At 44.5% G+C, this 20,555-nt stretch overlaps 1 protein-coding gene across 1 annotated transcript in view; it reads right to left on the bottom strand.

The window, feature by feature from the left end:
- LOC119399790 (zinc transporter ZIP11) overlaps positions 1–14,707 on the bottom strand; it is a 33,330-nt gene extending 18,623 nt beyond the window's left edge. Inside the window, exons 1-5 of the mRNA XM_037666632.2 lie at positions 14,507–14,707; positions 7,210–7,248; positions 5,141–5,299; positions 2,882–2,996; positions 372–518 (exon numbers count right to left, since the gene is read on the bottom strand). Of these exons, the coding sequence (XP_037522560.1) occupies positions 372–518; positions 2,882–2,996; positions 5,141–5,299; positions 7,210–7,248; positions 14,507–14,614 (568 nt within the window). The 5' untranslated portion in view covers positions 14,615–14,707. The remainder of the gene's footprint in view (positions 1–371; positions 519–2,881; positions 2,997–5,140; positions 5,300–7,209; positions 7,249–14,506) is intronic.
- Positions 14,708–20,555: the final 5,848 nt, after the last annotated feature.

Raw genomic sequence — 20,555 nt, forward strand, 5'->3', positions numbered from 1 at the left:
TACCTCGGCTGCGCTAGCCATCCCTCGATATCCACTCCGTCGCTCTCGCTACACGTTGGTTATAGGTCCTGTGCACTACGTTGCTTGCCCAGCTCTACTTTTTTTTTCTATTAAAGATAGATGTGACAAGCGATAGCCTTCGAGTGCCACAACGTCAAGCGAACGCGCGCACGCACCAAGCAGAACAGCGGCTTGGCGGCTGCAGCGATGGGGGTAAGTTGTGGCGCCAAGGCGTGCTGCGGCACTTTGGAGAACTAAAAAAAAGCAAACAAGCAAAAGCAAATCTGGCGACACGGGGAGCGGCGGCATGAGCAGGTCGTAAGTTTATAGAGGAGGTCGTGGGTTAGCTGGCGGCAGTGATGAACGCTTACCAGGAATGTTGTGCACGGTGACGGCAACGACCAGCAAGAAGATGCGTTTCCACCGCTTTAGGTTCTCGGCCGTCTCGGCGTCGTTGACGGTTGGCATGCTCACTTGTGTGGTCGTCAACGGCTTCTTGCGCAACTGCACGTTGGGATCTACGTGGAAAGGATGAGAAGGTGCCCATCTAGTACTTAGCTAATAATAATGATTGTTGCAGCTTTACATCAGTGCAATGTGATTACAAGAGACGCGGTAGTGAAGGGCTCTGGAAATTTTGATCACCTGGGGCTCTTTAGCGTGCAACTAAATCTAAGCGCACGGTCCTGAAGCATTTTACCTCCAGCAAAGTGTGGACACCGCAGCCGGGATTTGATGGTATGACGTTTCTAGTGCTTAAGCATACAAGGGATTGTTGTTATAACAGGGTTAGCTAACGTCACATAATTGCAGCAGTCGACAGGAGTTTTCATTGTGAAGCTTAGGTTTACTAGCATCAAGTTTTGTGCCGAAAGCAAGATTTTGACGAGTAGCTTTTGCTCCATAGTTCCCATAAACAGTGCTAATCAATTTTTAATTAACTTTGGAACTAATTGACATGCTAAAAAATAATTGCATACTTGGAATCAGCAAAGAAAACTGAACAAGACTGCACAGTTTGATTAAATTTAGTACAGGAGATCCTGATGATTTCAAGAAGCCCACTTCCCCCTTGAAGCGAAGATTTAAAAAATGCATTTGACACGTTCAGAAAAAAGCACCAACAACAACTATAGTTTGTATTCTGAATGCACTGGCTTTACTTTTGTCTATTTGTAGCAATAGCACGATAAAGGTTCAGATACGAATCGACCAGGCCGAAGGTAAGCATAATGTTATGTATAGGAATTTATATGCAAACTCAGGTCACACCCTTGGACGATTTTTTTCTCAAATATAATTTTACTTTTGCATAGTTTTAAGTGTCCAGCAAACGGGGCGTCGACAAACAACAGTTTCCTGACACTGTGACGAGACGGCGTGCTTGGTGGTGTGCCGAGAACGCTGTCACTCGAGAGACGCTGGCGCATCCGGTTCTAGATGCGGGAAGATTAAAGACTATCCCTGAAAGTGGTAATCCGAAAATACGGTCCAATTCATTGTTTTTTATTAGGCCACTCATGGAACAGAGTCACTTGTTTTATAACGAATTTAACATTTCGGACTTTCGATAACTCCGACTTTCAGGCAGTCCCCGTTGAGTTGGAATTATTGGCCGGTAAGTGTGACTGCGATGATGACTAACGAGAAAAATAGGCAAAAATAAAATTATAGAAAAAAGAAATGAACTTTGCTTTGTTCAAGAATGTTGCAACTAAAAACCTACCCATCAACCAAGCATTCCAGTAGTGGATCACATTCGCCGGATTGACACAGGCATGTCGTGGCTTTGAAAGGGACATCGGCTACGACTCCGCACTTAAAAGGCTTCAAACATTTCTTTTTCAGAACATTGCGAGAAACAACTGCTGTAAGTTTAGAGTGTGAGGTCCCACGGCTTGATAACAGTCCGGGATTTCCTGTAAAGAACTGTATTCTTAAGGCTCATTCACATCTGCGACTAGCACCGGTCACGCGACCATTTGCGACTGGCAGTCAAAAAGCAACTCAAAGTGTGCGATGTTCACACCTGCGCGTGACCTATATATGTTGCCACACAGAATTCATGTCTGCTTGTACATAGCTCGCATTGCCATTGCCCTGAAAAACAAGCTGACGTCCTGTTCCTGCGCACGTCATTGGCTCAGAGCTTTGTGAATGAAAAATCAAGCAGTGAGTGACTGAGCCAAAGCAGTCGCTTTGTGACCAAAACGGCCATTTGTGACCATTTGCAACTAGTTGCTTTGAAACTAACTTAGTCGCGCAACCGTTGCTAGTCATTGATGTGAACGAGCCTTTAAGATTCTAGGGCATTTAACATACTAGAATATATGCATGCATTGAGTGAATTTGTTGTATTTATACTACTAGTTTCTTTTTCTGTTCTTTTTCTTCGAATGTCGCAAGTTTGTTAGTTCGTGCAAACCTGGTCTGCGAAAGAACGGCCATGTATGTCGGCCCTCAGACACTCTAAAGTGGTCCGCAACCACTTTTCAACCAAGGGAAGCCCAAATATCATTGAAGATATGGATGTGATTTGATCTGATTTCACTTTATCCCGGGAATGAAAATAAACTTTACGACGCGTAAAGTGTATATTTTATAGTGTTTTTTTTAATTATGCTCGCTCTGTATTTCTCATCGTAGCTGCATCTGAATTAAGTTGTATCAATCTAACACTGTGTCTTCATATGTTGTAGCTGTTATTAATTTGACATTATTTTGTTTGATTTTATTTCTTATTTCAAGTACCCCACTCCCCTCTATAAACCTTTGTGTGATTGGGGGTACGATAAATGAAGTGAAATTAAACGAAATGTGTGCATCAAGGGGCACCGTCTAGCCCCAGCTGGTCGAAAGATAACAATTCTTTCCAACTCACCGGAGTACCCGTTCCGATAGCCGATTGCCGACTCCTCGCCAGTCTGAATGTGACGCTTGAGCGTCGACTTCTTCTCCAGCTGCATGGCCAGGGCCAGATCTGCCTTGTGGCCATCCTGCAGAAGGTCAGGACGCTCAACATCATCACTCCTTCATAATTATCGATATCATCATCATCAGGCCAACTACACCCACTACAGGGTAAAGGCCTCTCCCACGTCTCGCCAATCAGCGTAGTCGTGTGCTTGCAGCAACCACATTATCCCCGCAAACTTCTTAATTGCAAGAGCGTATGCTTGGGCATGTTGGCAATTCATGTTTCACTTTTTTAGAGCGCACAAACAAACAGGGACGAAAAGCGACGCGGACACAACACTGTGTCCGCGTCGCTTTTCGCCCCTGTTCGTTTGTGCGCTAAAAAAGTGAAACATTCTTAATTACACCTACCCACCTAACTTCCTGCCTCCCATTGGCACACATACCTTCTCTTGGGATCCAAACTGTTACTCTTAAAGGGCCCCTAAACCACCTCCAATAATCTTTTAACATTTTAAGCAAACGCGCGCACCGAGTTCAGAAGGCCGTTGCGATAAACAATGTCGTCCATGGCCAGGAGCCAGCTCTCGTTTTCAGGTTGACAACTCCAGTCTGTCGTAACAGATACTGACGTCATTTTCGCTGCTTGGAAGGTGGAGAATTCATGCTCATGATGCAAGCACGTAACCACTGATGTTGATTTTTCGCTCTAGCTGAATGATCGGTATAACTGGAGCGACAAATTACTTCGAGTTTTTCTGGGCACAAGATAGAAAATGGCCGATGACGCAGATCAGGCCTCACACACCACGTAACAAACAAGAGAGCAAGACACAAAGTGCGAGACGCATATCAGGCCTGGCCGCAGAAACAACTGACAACACAAATGCTGAAATGCCAAAGGTTAACGACATCATCCTAGTTCATGCTGCAGCACTCGTGGTGTAGTTCTCTCTTTGTCCGTGTCATACGCGCGATCATTCTCAAACGCCACACCGAGCCGACTCCGAGTGCGGCTTGGCTTGGCCTGCAGTTTGGCCTTGGTAGCCGTTAAATGAATACTAAACCAGCTAAAGCCGAAAGGAGACTATTACGTGTAGTCAACAAACATAGCCTTCAAGATCGGCAATTGTAATTTCTGTGTGGCTTTGGACATGGGAACAACCTCCAGCCATAGCCAGTGCAACCTTTCAGTGCTGCCAACCTAGTAAAAGTACCAGTGTAAACATCGCTGATCTTGTCACGACCACGTGGTCACGGCGTTCGATGTTGCACTCGATCAGCCAGCCGGAGTCCGAAAAATTTAACGGCGCACCGTTGGGTGTCTGAATTTTTGGTTGTGAGTTTACATTTCTTCAATGGGATGAGTGGCGGTGCCGTGAAGGTGTTCAAGTAATCAGACAAAGCATGTCCAGAACATTCGAACAGAGCATTTCTGAATGTTCAACGTCCAAATAAATGGTCAGCGACAGTATAGTACATTTCATACATCAGGTACAACGCTTTGAAAGCTAGCAAGACTTCTTGCAGTACACGTGTTCACACCAAGAAATAGTTCAATGGTTTTACCACATGTAATGTGATTTTTTTATTTTTTTGAGTAGTGAGTGAAGATGCTTTGCACCGTGGAAATAAACAAACCCCGTTATTTATATGGTTGTGAATTGGTTGTTCTTGATCACTTAGTACCTCTGTTTTCGTATCACGGCCTCTGCGATAAGCTCTGGCAGCATGCAGCCGGAGCTAATCGTGGAGGCCACGTTCATATTTGGGCATTTCATTTAAGGCCCGTCACGACCCCTCAGACACAGGCCTGTGCTTGGCTTGCATGAGCGTTTACAACAAGGAAATCCAAGCGCGAGACATGATTTAGACATTTCGCAGATCGAACTCCTTGCATACCTTGCACATTGCACCTGATGTATGAAATGAAGGATATGCCTCCACAATCTTTGCAATGAAACACAAGGTTGCATCCTTTGCCGTCCTTTATGCACCTGAAGTGCCAACGCAGCCTGCAGTTCATGCACTAATCCATCTGGCCCAAGCACACATGACCACAGCTTAAGCATATCTTCCACTCCAAAGAAACGCTACAGCTGCCACACTTGGAGATAATCTCAGCATGTGGAAGTGTGTTGACGGCAACGAAATGTCCCAAATCGCAGCATCTGCATTCCCTGGCGCCTGGCCGGCCAGTCAGCGGAGTGCCAGAGGAACTCACGTAGGATGGGATGAGCTTATCCATGGCATAGACGAACAGAGCGCCCAGGAAGAAGCCGAAGCCAACGGGAACGAACGCCATGTGGCCGTAGCCGCCCGTCGACTCGGCGATCTCGATGGCCGGTGCAAGCAGGGACCAGAACGAAGCCGCCAGCATGACCTGTGCATGTGAAACGCACAAAGCAAATGAGTGAACAGAGCTAATTATATTTTTTTCCAAGTCGTTTCATCAACATTAATTGTTGTCTCAAGCCAGTTCTATGCTCACTGAGGAACGAAAGTGTTCCATGACCTTATTATCAAGAATTAACTGACTCATAAGAATAGATGGCTTGCACGTGACGTCATGGAGGCAGCTTCTGAATGTACTAGTACTCCACCATGGTGGTTTTGATGACAAACAAATTGCGTCAATGTGAAAACGATGTAGCAGGAGCGTCTCTGTGCGTGCATAATGAAAGAACCTGCATGTGATGGTTTTGATTAAACATTATTGCGGCATCACAAACGTCGCGCGTCCACATGCTGGTGCTCCAACATACCGGGTTTCCGTGACGTCTGTGCAAGCCATCTATACATAGTTGAAGCACGAACAGGCACGCTGACCAGGGCAATACCAAGGTGGTCTAAAAAGAATTGCTAGAGTGGGAATTATACCTGAAGACTGAAGCCGTACCCATCCTAAGAGGGCGGCCGCGGCTGCCATCTTAGCAGGGGCCGGATAAAATGTTGGCGTGCAGCAAAGAAAAGGGAGCATTTTCCTCCCACATCCCGCTCAATGCGCATCTTTCTGTTACTGATTTCCTCAAGAGACCTTGAAGTCTTGGCAAAGTTTATTGGAGACAAAGTCATCAATACTCATTTCGATATTTTACTTTCATCGGGAATAACGATCTATTTTAGAATTAATCTAGCATTTACATTAAATGGGTACTGACACAAAAATGTTGGCCTTGTGTTTTTTTGCTGCAATGTGTTGCTTGGGGCCTGTTGGTAATAACACGGCGCATCGTTTGCTGCAGCACACGACAGATAATTAATTACAGGCTCCTCATTACCGACCAGTCTCAGTTTTGGTTTGAGAAAGCTCCAAAAACTACAAGCCGTTGGGCGACTACATCAGCTACACCATGTTAACGTCGGGGAAGTAGGGGGGTCGCCTTCAAGTCACTTTCAAGGGTGTCAATGTCGCGAGGTGCGGTGCATAGCACTGGATCGCACACGCGAACTTCAGAATTCATACAAAATATCTTCCAAGCTATATTTGCTGTTGATATTTTGCAGATGATATATGCATGTTCACAGGAATCGATCCAGCAGGCTATCTCAGCCGCAAAATTTTGTATCAGTACCCCTTTAACAGAGTGAAAAAATTTCATCTCTAAGCGAGCACCACCAGAAAAGATCATGTTTCCGAGATAAAGGGCGGGCTCCTGACATGTAAAGGGTGGGGGTTTCTCCTGACATGTTCTCACAATGTGCCCATGATTTGTCTGTTCCTTTTTCTGGGCATTGTATGTGTAACTATTGTACGTCGATTTACAGGAAAACTCCGGACACTAGTTCAGACGTAAAGGTACGGTCACACACACACAAAAAAAGGAACTCCTTTCTGTTTTCTTGGCATTTTGGCCACTGCAGCGCACTGCAGTTTTCACAACTTGCAAAACTGTATTCAGTGCTCTAAGGATACAATGTATCAACTTTTACTAATGAAAAAGTAAATGTGACTAAAACATTATGGCAAGTTGGTGGTCGGATCACCACGTGTCTGCTGTTTTTACATCCTTTATGGCTTGCCATGGCACGAGTGTATTTTTCTAAAAAATATTGTAGAAAGCTACTCCACTAATACTGTTCTAAGTTATTTTTTCCTTTTAGTTCTCGTTTAAGAAAATTCATTGGGGCTGTTTTGGTCATCAAAGAGCCCAATTCAGCAGAAACCTCGAAAGTATTCACGATGTTATCAGGCGATCCCTTTAAATAGTAAGCTGAAAACAAGAACATCAACAACAACAATAAAGTAACTTTGTTGCTGACCAGGCAACAAAATGTTGAAGCAAAACTTACCCCAGCAGCAAACCCGAGGCTTCCATCTAAAATTTTTCGCTGCAGAAAGAGAAAACAAAAGAGAGAGAAAAAAAAGAGTAAGAAAGTTGCTCCCAGTCATAAGCTTCAAGCAGAAATAGTAAGCACGTCTCAATATAGCAACAGACATGATGAAAACAAGCACCTACTCTTATGCAAAATAGACAATTTTTAATGACCGCAATTCGAAGTTGAAAAACTTTCCAAATTATCTAGGACACCATGTGGATGCCTCGTGACAATGCCACCCTTAACGCCTTTATGTGTGCATTCACCGCAAGGTTCACAACCGTTAAAAAATGTTGAGAATAAAAAGTCAACAAAAGCAGCATTGAGACGAAGTCATGTTAGCAATGTGCAGAGGAAGATGCGAGCTTCAAACTATGCAATTGTAGGTATGTGGGTTCGAATCCCACCTCGCGAAGAATTTTTCTGTTTGTCTTTCGTACTCTTTCTCTGTGCTCGTTCTCTCGCCTATCAGCATTATTGCATTCCCGCCGGAAAAATCGGCCCACATGTTCCAGGAGCAAAGCATAAGATGAAGAAGGGGAAGAAGACAGCGAAGAGAGCGCAAGCCGCTCCACAATGATCATTCCTGCTCACTTGTCACGGACCAATGCTTGGCATAAACAGCTCCGTGTTTATAATTGTTGGGGTTTTACGTCCTAAAACAACAATATGATTATGAGGGATGCACTAACGAAGGACTCCGGAAATTTTGACCATCTGGTGTGCCTAAATCTAGGTACATGGGCCTCTAGCATTCCGCCTCCATCGAAATGCGGCCGCCATGGCTGGGATTCGATTCCGCGAACTTTCGGTCAGCAGTTGAGCATTGCAACCACTAGACCACCGTGGCGGGTAATGTTACACAATTTCTAGGAAATAACAATTAGGTCCAAAGCAGTAAGATGAGTGATAAAAGAGAAAAAGGTTTTCAAGCACAATATTCCACTGACAAGATGACAATGTGACTGACTCAATAAATACTTATGAGTATAACAAAGAACCAAAATGATACATGCAATAAAATGAACCCGTTAGCAGTGATTCAGTCTCAAGTAGAAGCACGTATGTTTTCATAACATTTTTAAAGCACCTCAAAGATCTGTAGTTTCCAGCAGCTCAAAATTTGCCACTCAGAACAAACTGACACAGTAATATTTCGCATTAAAGCTCTGCAGCTGCCAAGAACAAAAATGTATGCAGTTATGCCTTTGAAAATGGGTGAAAAATGGAAAATTGTGATGGTGTTTAGGAAATGTTGGTGGTTTTGTATAGCGCTGGCTACTCCTTTTCACAGATGATAGGACAGTTGAAAATCGCAGCAATGAAAAGGAAAAAAAATTACATAAAAGAGCAGCTAGGCAGAGTTCATGCAAGTCCATTCACATAACACGAAAAAAGAAACAACGTAGAGTTTCATCACATAACACTATGGTTCACATAAAATGGGGGTACACAAACACTGTATATGCTATAAATATCCCTACACAACATCCAGCCACATACCAGCATTGAAATTGGCAAAGTACAGTCACAGTAATAGATAATGAGCACACGAAGCGATAAATAATGTGACGCACTCAGGTCAAATCATATGCACAAGTCTAAAAAACTTTTATCAATAATTTCCAAGTATAAAACTCCCTTCTAGGAATTCCTTGACTGCTAGTAGAGCGCGTTTTTGCAAGGCATGTGTTGGCCATGGACCTAGGATTTTTTGGAAGCTGAAGGGCCCACGGTGCAGTGCCATTAAATCTCGCAGCTTCTGTACGATCGGTCAAGTGACAGATTCAGAAGTATCATTCTCTCCGATTTTTCTCTTCAGCAAAGCCAGATAGATGGCAGCAGTGTGATATTGAGGCTAGATTCGATGTATCACGAAATGTCAGTGCCCGCACCTTAATAACCGTCATTCTAGGAGCGCGCATGTCTTGTCACCGCCCCCAAGAAACAAGTCACGTAAAAAGTCGCCCCAGAGAGGTCATCTAATGGTACGACGATATTCACCGAGACCATCACTGCTTCTAAGCGGCTGTGTTAGCCAGCTCAGAAGGCCAGCGCATTCGTCATCGTTGCACTTTCAGTGTGCGTCAGGAAACACATTCAACATCGTCAAGACATGAAGCCAACGTCAAGTTATGAATTATGAAGAGAATCCCCATTGAAACATGATCAAGTGCAACAATGTTCACGGGAACTGTCAGCGATTTTGACTTGCAGTTTAAGATTACAGCTGTTACGCCTGCCGTCATAAGTCACACTTACAATATACGTCAAAAAAGACAATGTCGTCACTGCGAAGATGGGAGCCGTCAATCAGCGAAGGTTACAAGTGTGCTTTTCATTTATTTTGCTGACCGTCAACATGTATCGCAGCTCTTTGAATGACGTACGGTGCGTATTATCAAAGTTGTAGTCTTTTCACGTCGCTTCTAGCACATGAAAGGATGACATTTGGCAGGCTTACCTTTAAATTCAACAATAGAGTTAATCTCAAATTGCCAAACCTGGCGTCATCAACACTATCGTGACGTCAATTCCCCAACTAAAAATGCAGCCTTACTCAAACGTACGTCACAACATTTTTTTTAAGACGCACAGTCATTGGCAGATGAAACACGAAAAAGTTAGTGCTAACTAAAACACATTCTTTCATTTTGTTTTAGCTTGAATTCATAATGTCAGCATGATTTCCATTAGCACACTTACTGTGACGCCCAAACAATCTTTTGCAACCTCATTATTACGGTTTCGAGATTGTGCTCTCGCATTATTGCTTCTGGAAGCTGTTGCGCTTCGTAGCTTTTTTATTGCGCTTCATTCGTCCATGACCACAAGATATTTTGAGAACTTTGCATATGCATATGAAAAATATGTATATTTCAGTAAGGCTGCTACTTGGGCACGCATAATTGATACATGTAACATTGCATGTAAAAGTGTAATAGCAAAGGGTAGAAGCAAGGAACGAAGATACGTACACAGTGCAACACTATTAACACTTGACTGCAAAACCAGCGTGACCTTTTTATACATTGCCGAACATCACTGCACATGCCCTGAGAAAAGTCATTTATTCCGCACCATGTGCGGTCACTCAAAAATTCTATTTACTTCGCTGACAGTGCGACTGATGCTATAATAGTGCAGCTGTCTTCCAAATTTGAACTATTGTGCGCTTCTACAATGAAGCATGTCTTTTCACCCCTGCTTTTTTTTCAATTACCGTGCACATGTCAAGCAATGATTTGCCTCCGGCAGATTGCATTTATAGACCATAAATTGAGGGGGCAAGTAGTGTCAAGACCACGACAAATGGAGACACGCCTGTAAATATATTTACAAGCATAAGTCTACAAATCCACAGTTATATGTGGCCATCATGTCTTAAATGATGTCGACGTTAGGTCACACTCACAGCCAGGAAATTCTCGGAAGGATGGAGCATAATTCTGAAAACAACGCTGGTCATCACAAAATAAACAGAAGAGGGATGGGTCACACAAACCTTCAAATCTAAAGAGAAGGTCACCACAGCATATGACAATGAGCCTTGGTGACATATTCGAATGTCAAATTGATAAAAATAAAAGGACTTTCGTCATTTCTAACATTACAGTTGACAGAGTGCTGCACTGGAACGAGACATATTCAAGTGTCCTGTGCAGGCAGAGCAGACTTAAGACAACTATCGGCTAGAAGGTGAATGAAATGTCGCTACAAAGGTAGCAGATAAGCTATTTCGAATGCTGCTGACACTGAAAGCTGGCCAAGTCTAAATCGCAGGGAGGCTTTTGACACACTCCATTCAGGGAATTTTGGTTTAGCCGTGCAATACGATAATTGAAATTTCAAGGATTTAAGTACCAAAAGCACAATGTGATTGTGAGGTATGGTGTAGCGAGGGACACTGGATAATTTTTGACCATCTGAACCTCTTTCATGTGTGATCAATGCACAACATAGAAGTGTGTTAGCATATCGCCCTCATATAGCTGCAGTGGCCGTAAATTGAACCCGTGACCTCATGCGTAATGATGCAACGGCACAGCTGCTAAGCCAACGCGATAGGTAATGCAATGCATTGACTTTAACATTTTGTACACGTCGAACATTGCACAGTTGCAGTTTTCTAGAAGCTTGAAAACGCATGAAATAACAAAATGTCGGTAAGCGTGAGGATGTGTGAAGTCGAGCGTATTACCAATTCTCGTCGAAGTAAAGAGATTAACAACAAGCAAAGGAGGCGTACCTATATCCGTCGCATAAGTAGGGGTGAATGTCTCAGCTCGCACACAGAAGGCCTTGTACACAATGAACTTTGAGCGACGAAAGTCACCATCGTCACGCCTTTCCAATGCCCACCACAAGATGGAGGCTTGTCTGAGCAGTCTCCAATCAATGCTGTCTAGCGCAAGCCAACTCCCACTTATGGCTTCAAGTTTCGTTATTTTTTAAACACCGCCCATAGTCAGCGATGGCGAAGGCCCCCCTCTGTTATGGACACTACTGTCCGATTAAAAAAAAAAAAAAGAAGACTGTCAGCCAATTATGGCTGTTCATTTTTGTGACATCAAGGACTTCTGACATTCAAGATGATTAATTTTGCCAAAAAGGTGTATTTCTGCACTGCTGGTTTTAGGTAGAAAACCTGATCAACCTGGCAACCTTCCAGGTAGACCCTGACATCAGTACTCACGCCAAAGATGATAATTTAGAATGACCTTTCATTTCCTAACATGCTTAGCATTTAAGCAGGGCAAAAATGTGCTAGCCTCGAACAGACTCCTAATGGCATAACCTTCTTGCAGAGATGATTGGCAGGTGCATTGTGGGTAGGGTTTGTACCATGTTCTTAGGTTCTCACCGAGTACACTTCCCTGCCATGCTTGAGTGTGCTTCCCAGCCCTAATCACTTATTCTGTTACTCCAGGATATGACCAGTTATCTGCTTTAGGTGACTTAGTTAACCAGCTCCATTTCTTCATCCTAATCTCTACTAGATTAACAGCTACTCCTATCTGTTCTTTATTCCATGACACTTCATTTATGTCTCTCAATGTTACCACTATCATTTTCTTGTTCTGTCACTCGTTGAGCAGTCTTTTGCCATTCAAGTTTCTTTGGTATCCTCTAATTTTATGTTAAGTAAGCTAGTACCCGTAGAATAGAACGATTGTTCACTTTTCTTGTAAAGTATAACGTTGCTGCGGTCAACGACGTTAAGCCCACAACAATGAATGTAAAAGTTGCATGACTGTTCCTAACGAACAATGCAAACAATGCCTGATATCTTCAGACAACGCATACAATTGAAGACCACAAAAAGCAAAGTTCATGCTACTGCAAAACCAAGGTTGCCAGTAATCAAAACGAACACACACACGCATAAAGTGAGAGGTGTGCCTCTAATCGTGAAAGGAGACCTTCTTTTGTTTACTTCTTACACATATGCGTGCTTTCCTTGATTGACAGATGGAAGGAATGGCTGACAGGAAATTGAGGTCACAAGGCGGCAGATGGCATATAAGCGGCAAAGTAGAGTAGTGCATGGGACTAGTTAAGACTAATTAGTATGTAGAATGTAGAATTATTTGGAACAATTACTTCGTTAAAGACACCTGTCAAACCATTTATTTGTATATACTGCTATCTTGACAGGACACGACAATGATGCGTACAATAAATAGAATATAATGACAGCATGAGGGTCTTATAAGTAATGCAGCATTGACTGACAGTGCAATGAAAGAACGGAAACAGATAATATGTACTGATAGTGCAGAACACTATTGGATAATTACTAGGCAAATCATGGAAGCCTGAAGTACTTACAATGTGTACCACAAAGTAAAAAGGATCACCCAATGCTTAGATAGATGCAGTTTGAGGCTACTGCGCCGAAAACATCGTATCAGCATGATAAAACTGTGTCATACAGTGAAAAATACAAGTAATTCAAGGTGCATACTTGTAAAGATGATGTTAAATTTCAGCCTTTAATTAATACCCGATTTCCAGCACTTCAATTAAAATACGTCAAGGTGCATGGTTAGCAAAGTCAGGTCCCTGAGGGAAGCACGGTAGTGTAACATATTGCTAAAATAGCTCGTAAGGACATAAGTGGAACAGTAATATAAAAAAGTGGTTATGTACAGAATAACTACAACGGCACAAGAAATTAGGATTGAACAAGAAAAGGCACTGGGAGCCAAACAGCAACGACATGATGCGCAACATGACTAGAATCAAAAGTGTGTGATATGTGTAATTAAACACGTATCTTTAGTAATTGTTAAAACTTTTTTGGAATGTGGGGCCCACACACTTTGGAAATACGAGGTCAGAAAATTTTTTGAGTATACAAATTTCATCCACGTGAATCCGATTGTCTGGGCAGTGACCGAGCTGTGCAGCTAAATGGGCTGTAAAGAAATCTAAAAACTGTACGGCTTTTTACTACGTGGCAACAGACTCGTAAAGTCAGTTCCGGTCTTCAAAGTGTGTTCGGCAGAAAGGTTTCGTTAGATGAGTTAGTCGATCCCTGATGCCAATGTAAACTTTACACGCGTTTCCAATGCATATACTACGCAGACATATTCATTACGGGTGCCGCACTCTCAACCGCGATTGAACTTCGAAGTCGCGATTGGCTAATTCTTGCAAGCCGCGGAAAGGAGCCAATCGCAGTTGACTAATTCTACACGGATCAGGCTCGATCGCGATTGAAAATGCTTCGTATGACACCGGTGTTATGACAATAAGGCAGTTGCGATTGGAATCGTCTAGTGAACTCTGTACCCCGAAAGTTTCAATTCCACCCGCTATCGGAACATGCGTGCACACAGCACGCAAGGCGAACACACCAGTCATAGGAAGGTTATCAAAACGTGTTTGATCTATTCTCTAGTTTGTCAGTTCGGGATTACGAACGTGTAGACCATAAAATGCTACGGGTCACGAGGTTGCCAGCATGGAGCATCGATAGCAGTGCCTATCTCCAACACACAGATATCTACGCGAGGTGATAGCGAGATGTGATATGGTGCACAAAAGCGCTTCAAACGTAACTTCACGGACGCCAGCCGAGCTGTGTTGCTCGGACACAACCGTTGTATGAATGCACAAAACGCGAGCAAGCGCAGGTGGTGTGAGCTGAACTTGTGAACTACACGCATACACACGACAGCGGGCAGGCACGGAGGAAACAGCTGTTTTTGAGACGGCCCGCCGCCGATCCGGCGAAGCTGTCGCCCGTTTTTTAAACTCTCACCTTCGTCGAATTCAGCACGAATACAAGCGCGGCACCAGCCGCGGTCAGTCCCCAGGTAAATAGCGTTCCCAGGACAGCCTGGTTGAGCGGAGACAGTCCCTGTATCATAGCTGACCGCGCGTGGTTACCACGTTACCACAGCAAAGCGTCCTGAATCACGTACGGGAACACATGCATGCCCGCATTCTGCGACGCCGCCATGTGATAAGCGGGCGACCGACAGCGCTGCTTTGTCGTGCGGCGGCGCGGGGAACTAAGTGCATCGCGAAATTGGAGTATCGATAGGGTGTATCGAGTGAAACGGGGACATCGAATTACTACAAACACGGGCGAAATCTCGAGGATGGCCTCGCCTGCGGCCAGGGACGTAGCCAGGGGGGGGGGGGGTTTGGGGGTTCAAACCCCCCCCGAAATTTTTCAGTTTTGCTTGCGTATATATACACGCGCACATACAAACGCACGCACGAACATACATAAAGTGTGGTTGAATCCCCCCCGAAAAAAATTTCTGGCTACGGCCCTGCCTGCGGCCATCCTAGAGAATATACTTCGCGATCACTCCACGGCACACGGGAATAAGCGAACATGGAAACGCCCAAACAGAGAAACAAAACGCAAAATACATTTCACAACGTGCGAGGATCCAGATACAGAGCAACCCAGGCATAAATGACATGTACAGTACAGGACACAGGCAAGAGCGTACGTGGTGATCACAGGTCAATGAGGGCGAAGACCATCTTCAGGCTGAAGAACTTAAAAGTAGCTCAGCCTAGATGTATAGTCAAGGTAAAAACAAAGTAATTTACGATTGTCCACGAGGACAAATCTTTTGATATAAAACAAGAAAAAAACGCCAGGCCTGCGCTTAAACCGCAGCACAGTCACAGCGAAAGCTGGAAGAGCGGCGTTTCTAGATCCTGTTGTAAGCTCTCTTGGGGCTACAATACAAGTACACTAGAAAGGTACCCACTACGCCATAAATCACAATTTTTGTGAAGTTGGGAAGCACCTACTAAGCCATTATTCGTCATTCTGCGGAGAAGCGAGGCACCAGCTACACGTCTGTAAGGCATTATGTGCACTTTGTTGACGCGACGACTGATGACGATGAAGAATTATGGCTTACTCTTTGTAATGGGTTGGAATCTTGAAACGGCCGACCAGTTATGTAATTTGCATTGGGTGACGCCCGGTCGCTATTTCCCTTTCCCGTCATGCTGTATAACATACGTTGACGCGAGAGAGAGACGGGCGGGGGGCGAAGAACTTTACTGAGACCCCGAGGAAATGGATCATGTGCTTATGGGCTTCCTTGGTAACCAATACAAGTGCGCTTGCGAGGAACCCACAACGCTATAAATCATTGTAATTTTTGAGGAGTAGGGCAGCAGGCACTGTGCCATTTTTCGTCATTCCACGGAGAGCGTTGGTACCTGCTAAACGCATGTAAGGCATTATGCGCACTCTGTTGATGCTGTGCCTGATGACGATTAAGAATTATAGCAGAGCCCTTTGTAATGGGTTGGAAGCATTCAACAACCTATCGTAGTAGAACAGCGCCGGCGAAAACAACAGACCAGACGAGGAGAAGGACACGTCTCCTCGTCTGGTCTGTTGTTTTCGCCGGCGCTGTTCTACTACGATTATGAACCAACTAGCCCAAAAGTACATTTTGTCAACAACCTACTCGTTGCGCAATTCGCATTGTGTGACGCCTGGTTACAGAGTTCGCGTTGTGCGACGCTTGGTGCTTATTGTACTCTTCTACCACGCTATATTGCATATGTTAATGTGGTTCCTTCCCGACATGAAGCCTGTATATGACCTTTTTGCAAAGCAGTTTCAAGCACCGGCATGGCTCAGAGGTTGCATACTGGGCTCCCACGCAGAGGGCCCAGCTTCGAACCTCGTACCATCCTGGAATTTTTTTCTTATTACGTTTTTTTTCTTATTTCGAGCGATACTGGTTACGGACACCGGCGGCGGCGGCGGACAACTACGGCGCCAAAAACGGCCGGTGAAATGATCTCATAACAGCTTTCGCTGTAAAAAAACGCCAGGCCTGCGTTGAAACCGCAGCACAGTCACAGCGAAAGCTGGAAGAGCGGCGTTTCTTGAGCCCGTTGTAAGCTCTCTTGGGGCTACAATACAAGTACACTAGAAAGGTACCCACTACGCCATAAATCACAATTTTTGTGAAGTTGGGAAGCACCTTCTAAGCCATTATTTGTCATTCTGCGGAGAAGCGAGGCACCAGCTACACGGCATTATATGAACTTTGTTGACGCGACGACTAATGACGATGAAGAATTATGGCTCAGCTCTTTGTAATGGGTTGGAAGCTTTAAACGGCCCGCCAGTTTTGTAATTTGCATTGGGTGACGCCCAGTCGCTATTTCCCTCTCCCGTCATGCTGTATAACATACGTTGACGTGGGAGAGAGACGGGGGGGGGGGTGAAGAACTTTACTGAGACCCCGAGGAAATGGATCATGCGCTTATGGGCTTCCTTGGCAACCAATACAAGTGCACTTGCGAGGAACCCACTACGCTATAAATCATTGTAATTTTACTGAGACCCCGAGGAAATGGATCATGTGCTTATGGGCTTCCTTGGTAACCAATACAAGTGCGCTTGCGAGGAACCCACTACGCTATAAATCATTGTAATTTTTGAGAAGTAGGGCAGCAGGGACTGTGCCATTTTTCGTCATTCCACGGAGAGCGTTGGTACCTGCTAAACGCATGTAAGGCATTATGCGCACTTTATTGATGCTGTGCCTGATGACGATGAAGGAGGATCGAAAGGTGGGCCAGTTGGTAATTCATTTTCTTCGTTCAGCGAACTGGGAGCGCGGAAAATACACAAAGGACGAAGCGAGGAACCACATTGCTTTTCGTGCAAGTGCCAACCTCTGTTTGAGAATACAGTAGTGTTGTTCCGGCATCCTCATCAAACTACGCGCGAAATATCTGAAGCATATCACATTTCCAGGAATACAGATCAATGTATAAGTCATCCTTCCCTGTCACTGCATGACTGTGAATTGAGCTACCTAGATAACCGTTAGACATGTGCCTTGATCGTACGCTTCGCATGCTATTCATGCCGTCGTCATAATCTTTCTGGACATGCGCAATTTGTGTGTATATGTGTCCTTACGATTTGGAAAATAAATCAGTTGTTAGTGAGCGCTCGTCTTGTGTGGTTCCTCTCTTCGTCCTTTGTGTATTTTCCGCGCTCCCAGTTCGCTGAACGAAGAAAATGATGACGATGAAGAATTATGGCAGAGCCCTTTGTAATGGGTTGGAAGCATTCAACAACCTACTCGTTGCGCAATCAATCGCATTGTGTGACGCCTGGTTACAGAATTCGCGTTGTGCGACGCTTGGTGCTTATTTTACTCTTCTACCACGCTATATTGCATTTGCTGATGTGGTTCCTTCCCGACATGAAGCCTGTATAGGACCTTTTTGCAAAGCAGTTTCAAGCACCGGCATGGCTCAGAGGTTGCATACTGGGTCCCACGCAGACGGCCCAGGTTCGAACCTCGTTCCATCCTGGAATTTTTTTCTTATTTCGTTTTTTTTTCTTATTTCGAGCGATACTGGTTACGGACACCGGCGGCGGCGGCGGACAACTACGGCGCCAAAAACGGCCGGTGAAATGATCTCATAACAGCTTTCGCTGTAAAACGACGGACTGAATGAGCGAAACCGTAACTATTGCCGTAACTATATACACAGATTTCTGCCGTCTAAGTTGAAGCTAAGGCACCAAGACAAGCGAGCCTGCAAGCTCTCTCAAACCGCAGAGGGTCGGCTTAATAATAAATAATAAAAAGCAACAGATGAAAGATGAAAGTGATTATCACACGAGACAGAATGGAACATTTGATGAACATTCAAAGCTGATCAGAAACTCAAGAGGGTGCGTGGTTTGGGCGGTTTGAAACCTATTCCGAAATGCTTGCATTTTATATGCACACGCACACATACGCACACACGCGCGGACTGACATAAATGGAAGTCGCAACCCACTCCCCGATCAAAATTTCAGGCTATGCCACTGCCGCAGGTTTTTTTAATAGAAGTGAAAATGATCAAGGTCAAAGTCAAGGTTAAATCTCGCGCTGAAATCTATGCACACAGCGCACGAATATCAGTGTTTCAAAGCGCTTTTTTTTGGTATTTTGGCCACATTCTCTCAACAAAACTTCATGAAACTTGCTATGTTAACTCTCTGCCTCCCTTACAACTTGATCAATGTACTTGGTTTTAGCTGTTAGGAACTAGGTAGGGCAGACCCCGTCAGATACATGACATCACAGCGAGTGGGTGCGGGAACCATAGAGTTAATATACTGGCGGGAACCATAGAGTTAATATACTGACTCTATGGCGGGAACTTCAAGTTGGTGTTGCCTGCGTAATTTTCATTTCGCGCGTTTTCTGGCTTAACAAGCGTCTTTTCGTTGCAAGAGTTGCGCTTTTGGCATTGGGAGAGATATAGTTCCCTAACAGGAGAAAAACAGCTTTATTGAGGCAGAAATGTATCGTCACTACTAGAGGTGTATTTCGGCCATCGCCGTCATGTTTATATCTTGTTTATATAAAAAGCATATTTATATGCTGTTTTGCAATGTTGATTTGTTGTAGGCGCATTTGCGTAACATGCTTTTCCATTTGCGTGCCCATTCCCGCAGTTTAGCCTTACTACGCATGCTAATTTATGCTACATTAAGTCTTATTTGCAAGCAACTTGTGTACCCACCCCTGCAACGTCTCGCAAAGAGACGGCAGTATATGTAAAATAAATAAACAAACAAATGAATAAATAAATAAAGTCCATATCAACAAACATCACCCCGCGTGTCGTATTTTCTATGTGTGAGCGAAAGCTTCAGAAGGCTGCAGACGGACGTGGTTCACGTGAGGATGAAGCACGCTGGCCGGCGCCGTCAGGCGAATGAGCATGAAGGGGTGCTGGTTGGGGGGGGGGGGAGGGGGATGCGTCGTTCGGGCAGAAAATGCGAACTTTGCTCAAGAGGGCGCGGTAGTGCGCACCATCTCAACAGACATCAGTATGCGGCTCATACCCTTGTACGTGCAGTGCCCTTTCCGCTTACTTGGCGTTGAGGCGACAGACAGCAAGAACACCGATTCGCTCCCTGGAGCAGCATTTTGTAGAGTTACGCGAGATCGGACCTTAAAGACGTTAGCTGCTAGTGTATACTTTGTATAACATTCTAATTTGTTGCTATCGCATATTCATTGCTTCGCCCCTGCAACGAAACTGATCTTTTTCTTTCCAGGATATGTGAAACACTTGACATTAATAAACCTAGAGAACAAGCTGGCTTCAGGGAAGGAAACTATGCAATGGATCATAGCCGTGCGATCAATCAGGTAATTGAGAAATCTGCTGAGTGCAATAAATCTTCGTAGACTACGAAAATACTGAGTCGAGATACCAGCAGTTTTGGAGGTGTTGCGCCAACAAAGAGTACTCGAGACATATGAATGTCACAGCCAAGATCTACAAAGATTCCTCAGCTATCCTGTTTTTCCTCCAGGAAAGCAAAAAAAAAAAAAAAACGCGATGAAGAAATAGGTCAGGCAAGTAGATCCGATATTTCCCATGTTCACAGCGCACTTTCTTCCCCGCAGTAATACTCGTCATTTCGGTTGCGTTTCGTTTCTTGAGAAGCGTGCGCTCTCTTGGAAGGGTCCAGTAATGAATGAGCTTTGTATAGTCTGGCACGTGCAAATTTTTTTGCTCCGATATGAGAGGCCGGTACGATGTGCCCGTAATACATGTTGAGCGGTGTGTGATGGCTGGCTCACTTGTATCGCCGGGATACATACATCACTGCGTGACTTCACCGACGCATGCCACTCCAATCCTACTTTTAAAGCGATAGCTCTATTCCTCCAGCTATACAAACCCAGGAGACGATCTCGGGCGCGTTTGTTTATCTATGATAAAATTCCTTCATCTACAATCGCCTCCTTCAAGAAATGGCCCGGACAAAGAATGGTCTGCTT

This window comes from Rhipicephalus sanguineus, chromosome 7, assembly GCF_013339695.2.
Source record: "Rhipicephalus sanguineus isolate Rsan-2018 chromosome 7, BIME_Rsan_1.4, whole genome shotgun sequence".
NCBI classification, from domain to species: Eukaryota; Metazoa; Arthropoda; class Arachnida; order Ixodida; family Ixodidae; genus Rhipicephalus; species Rhipicephalus sanguineus.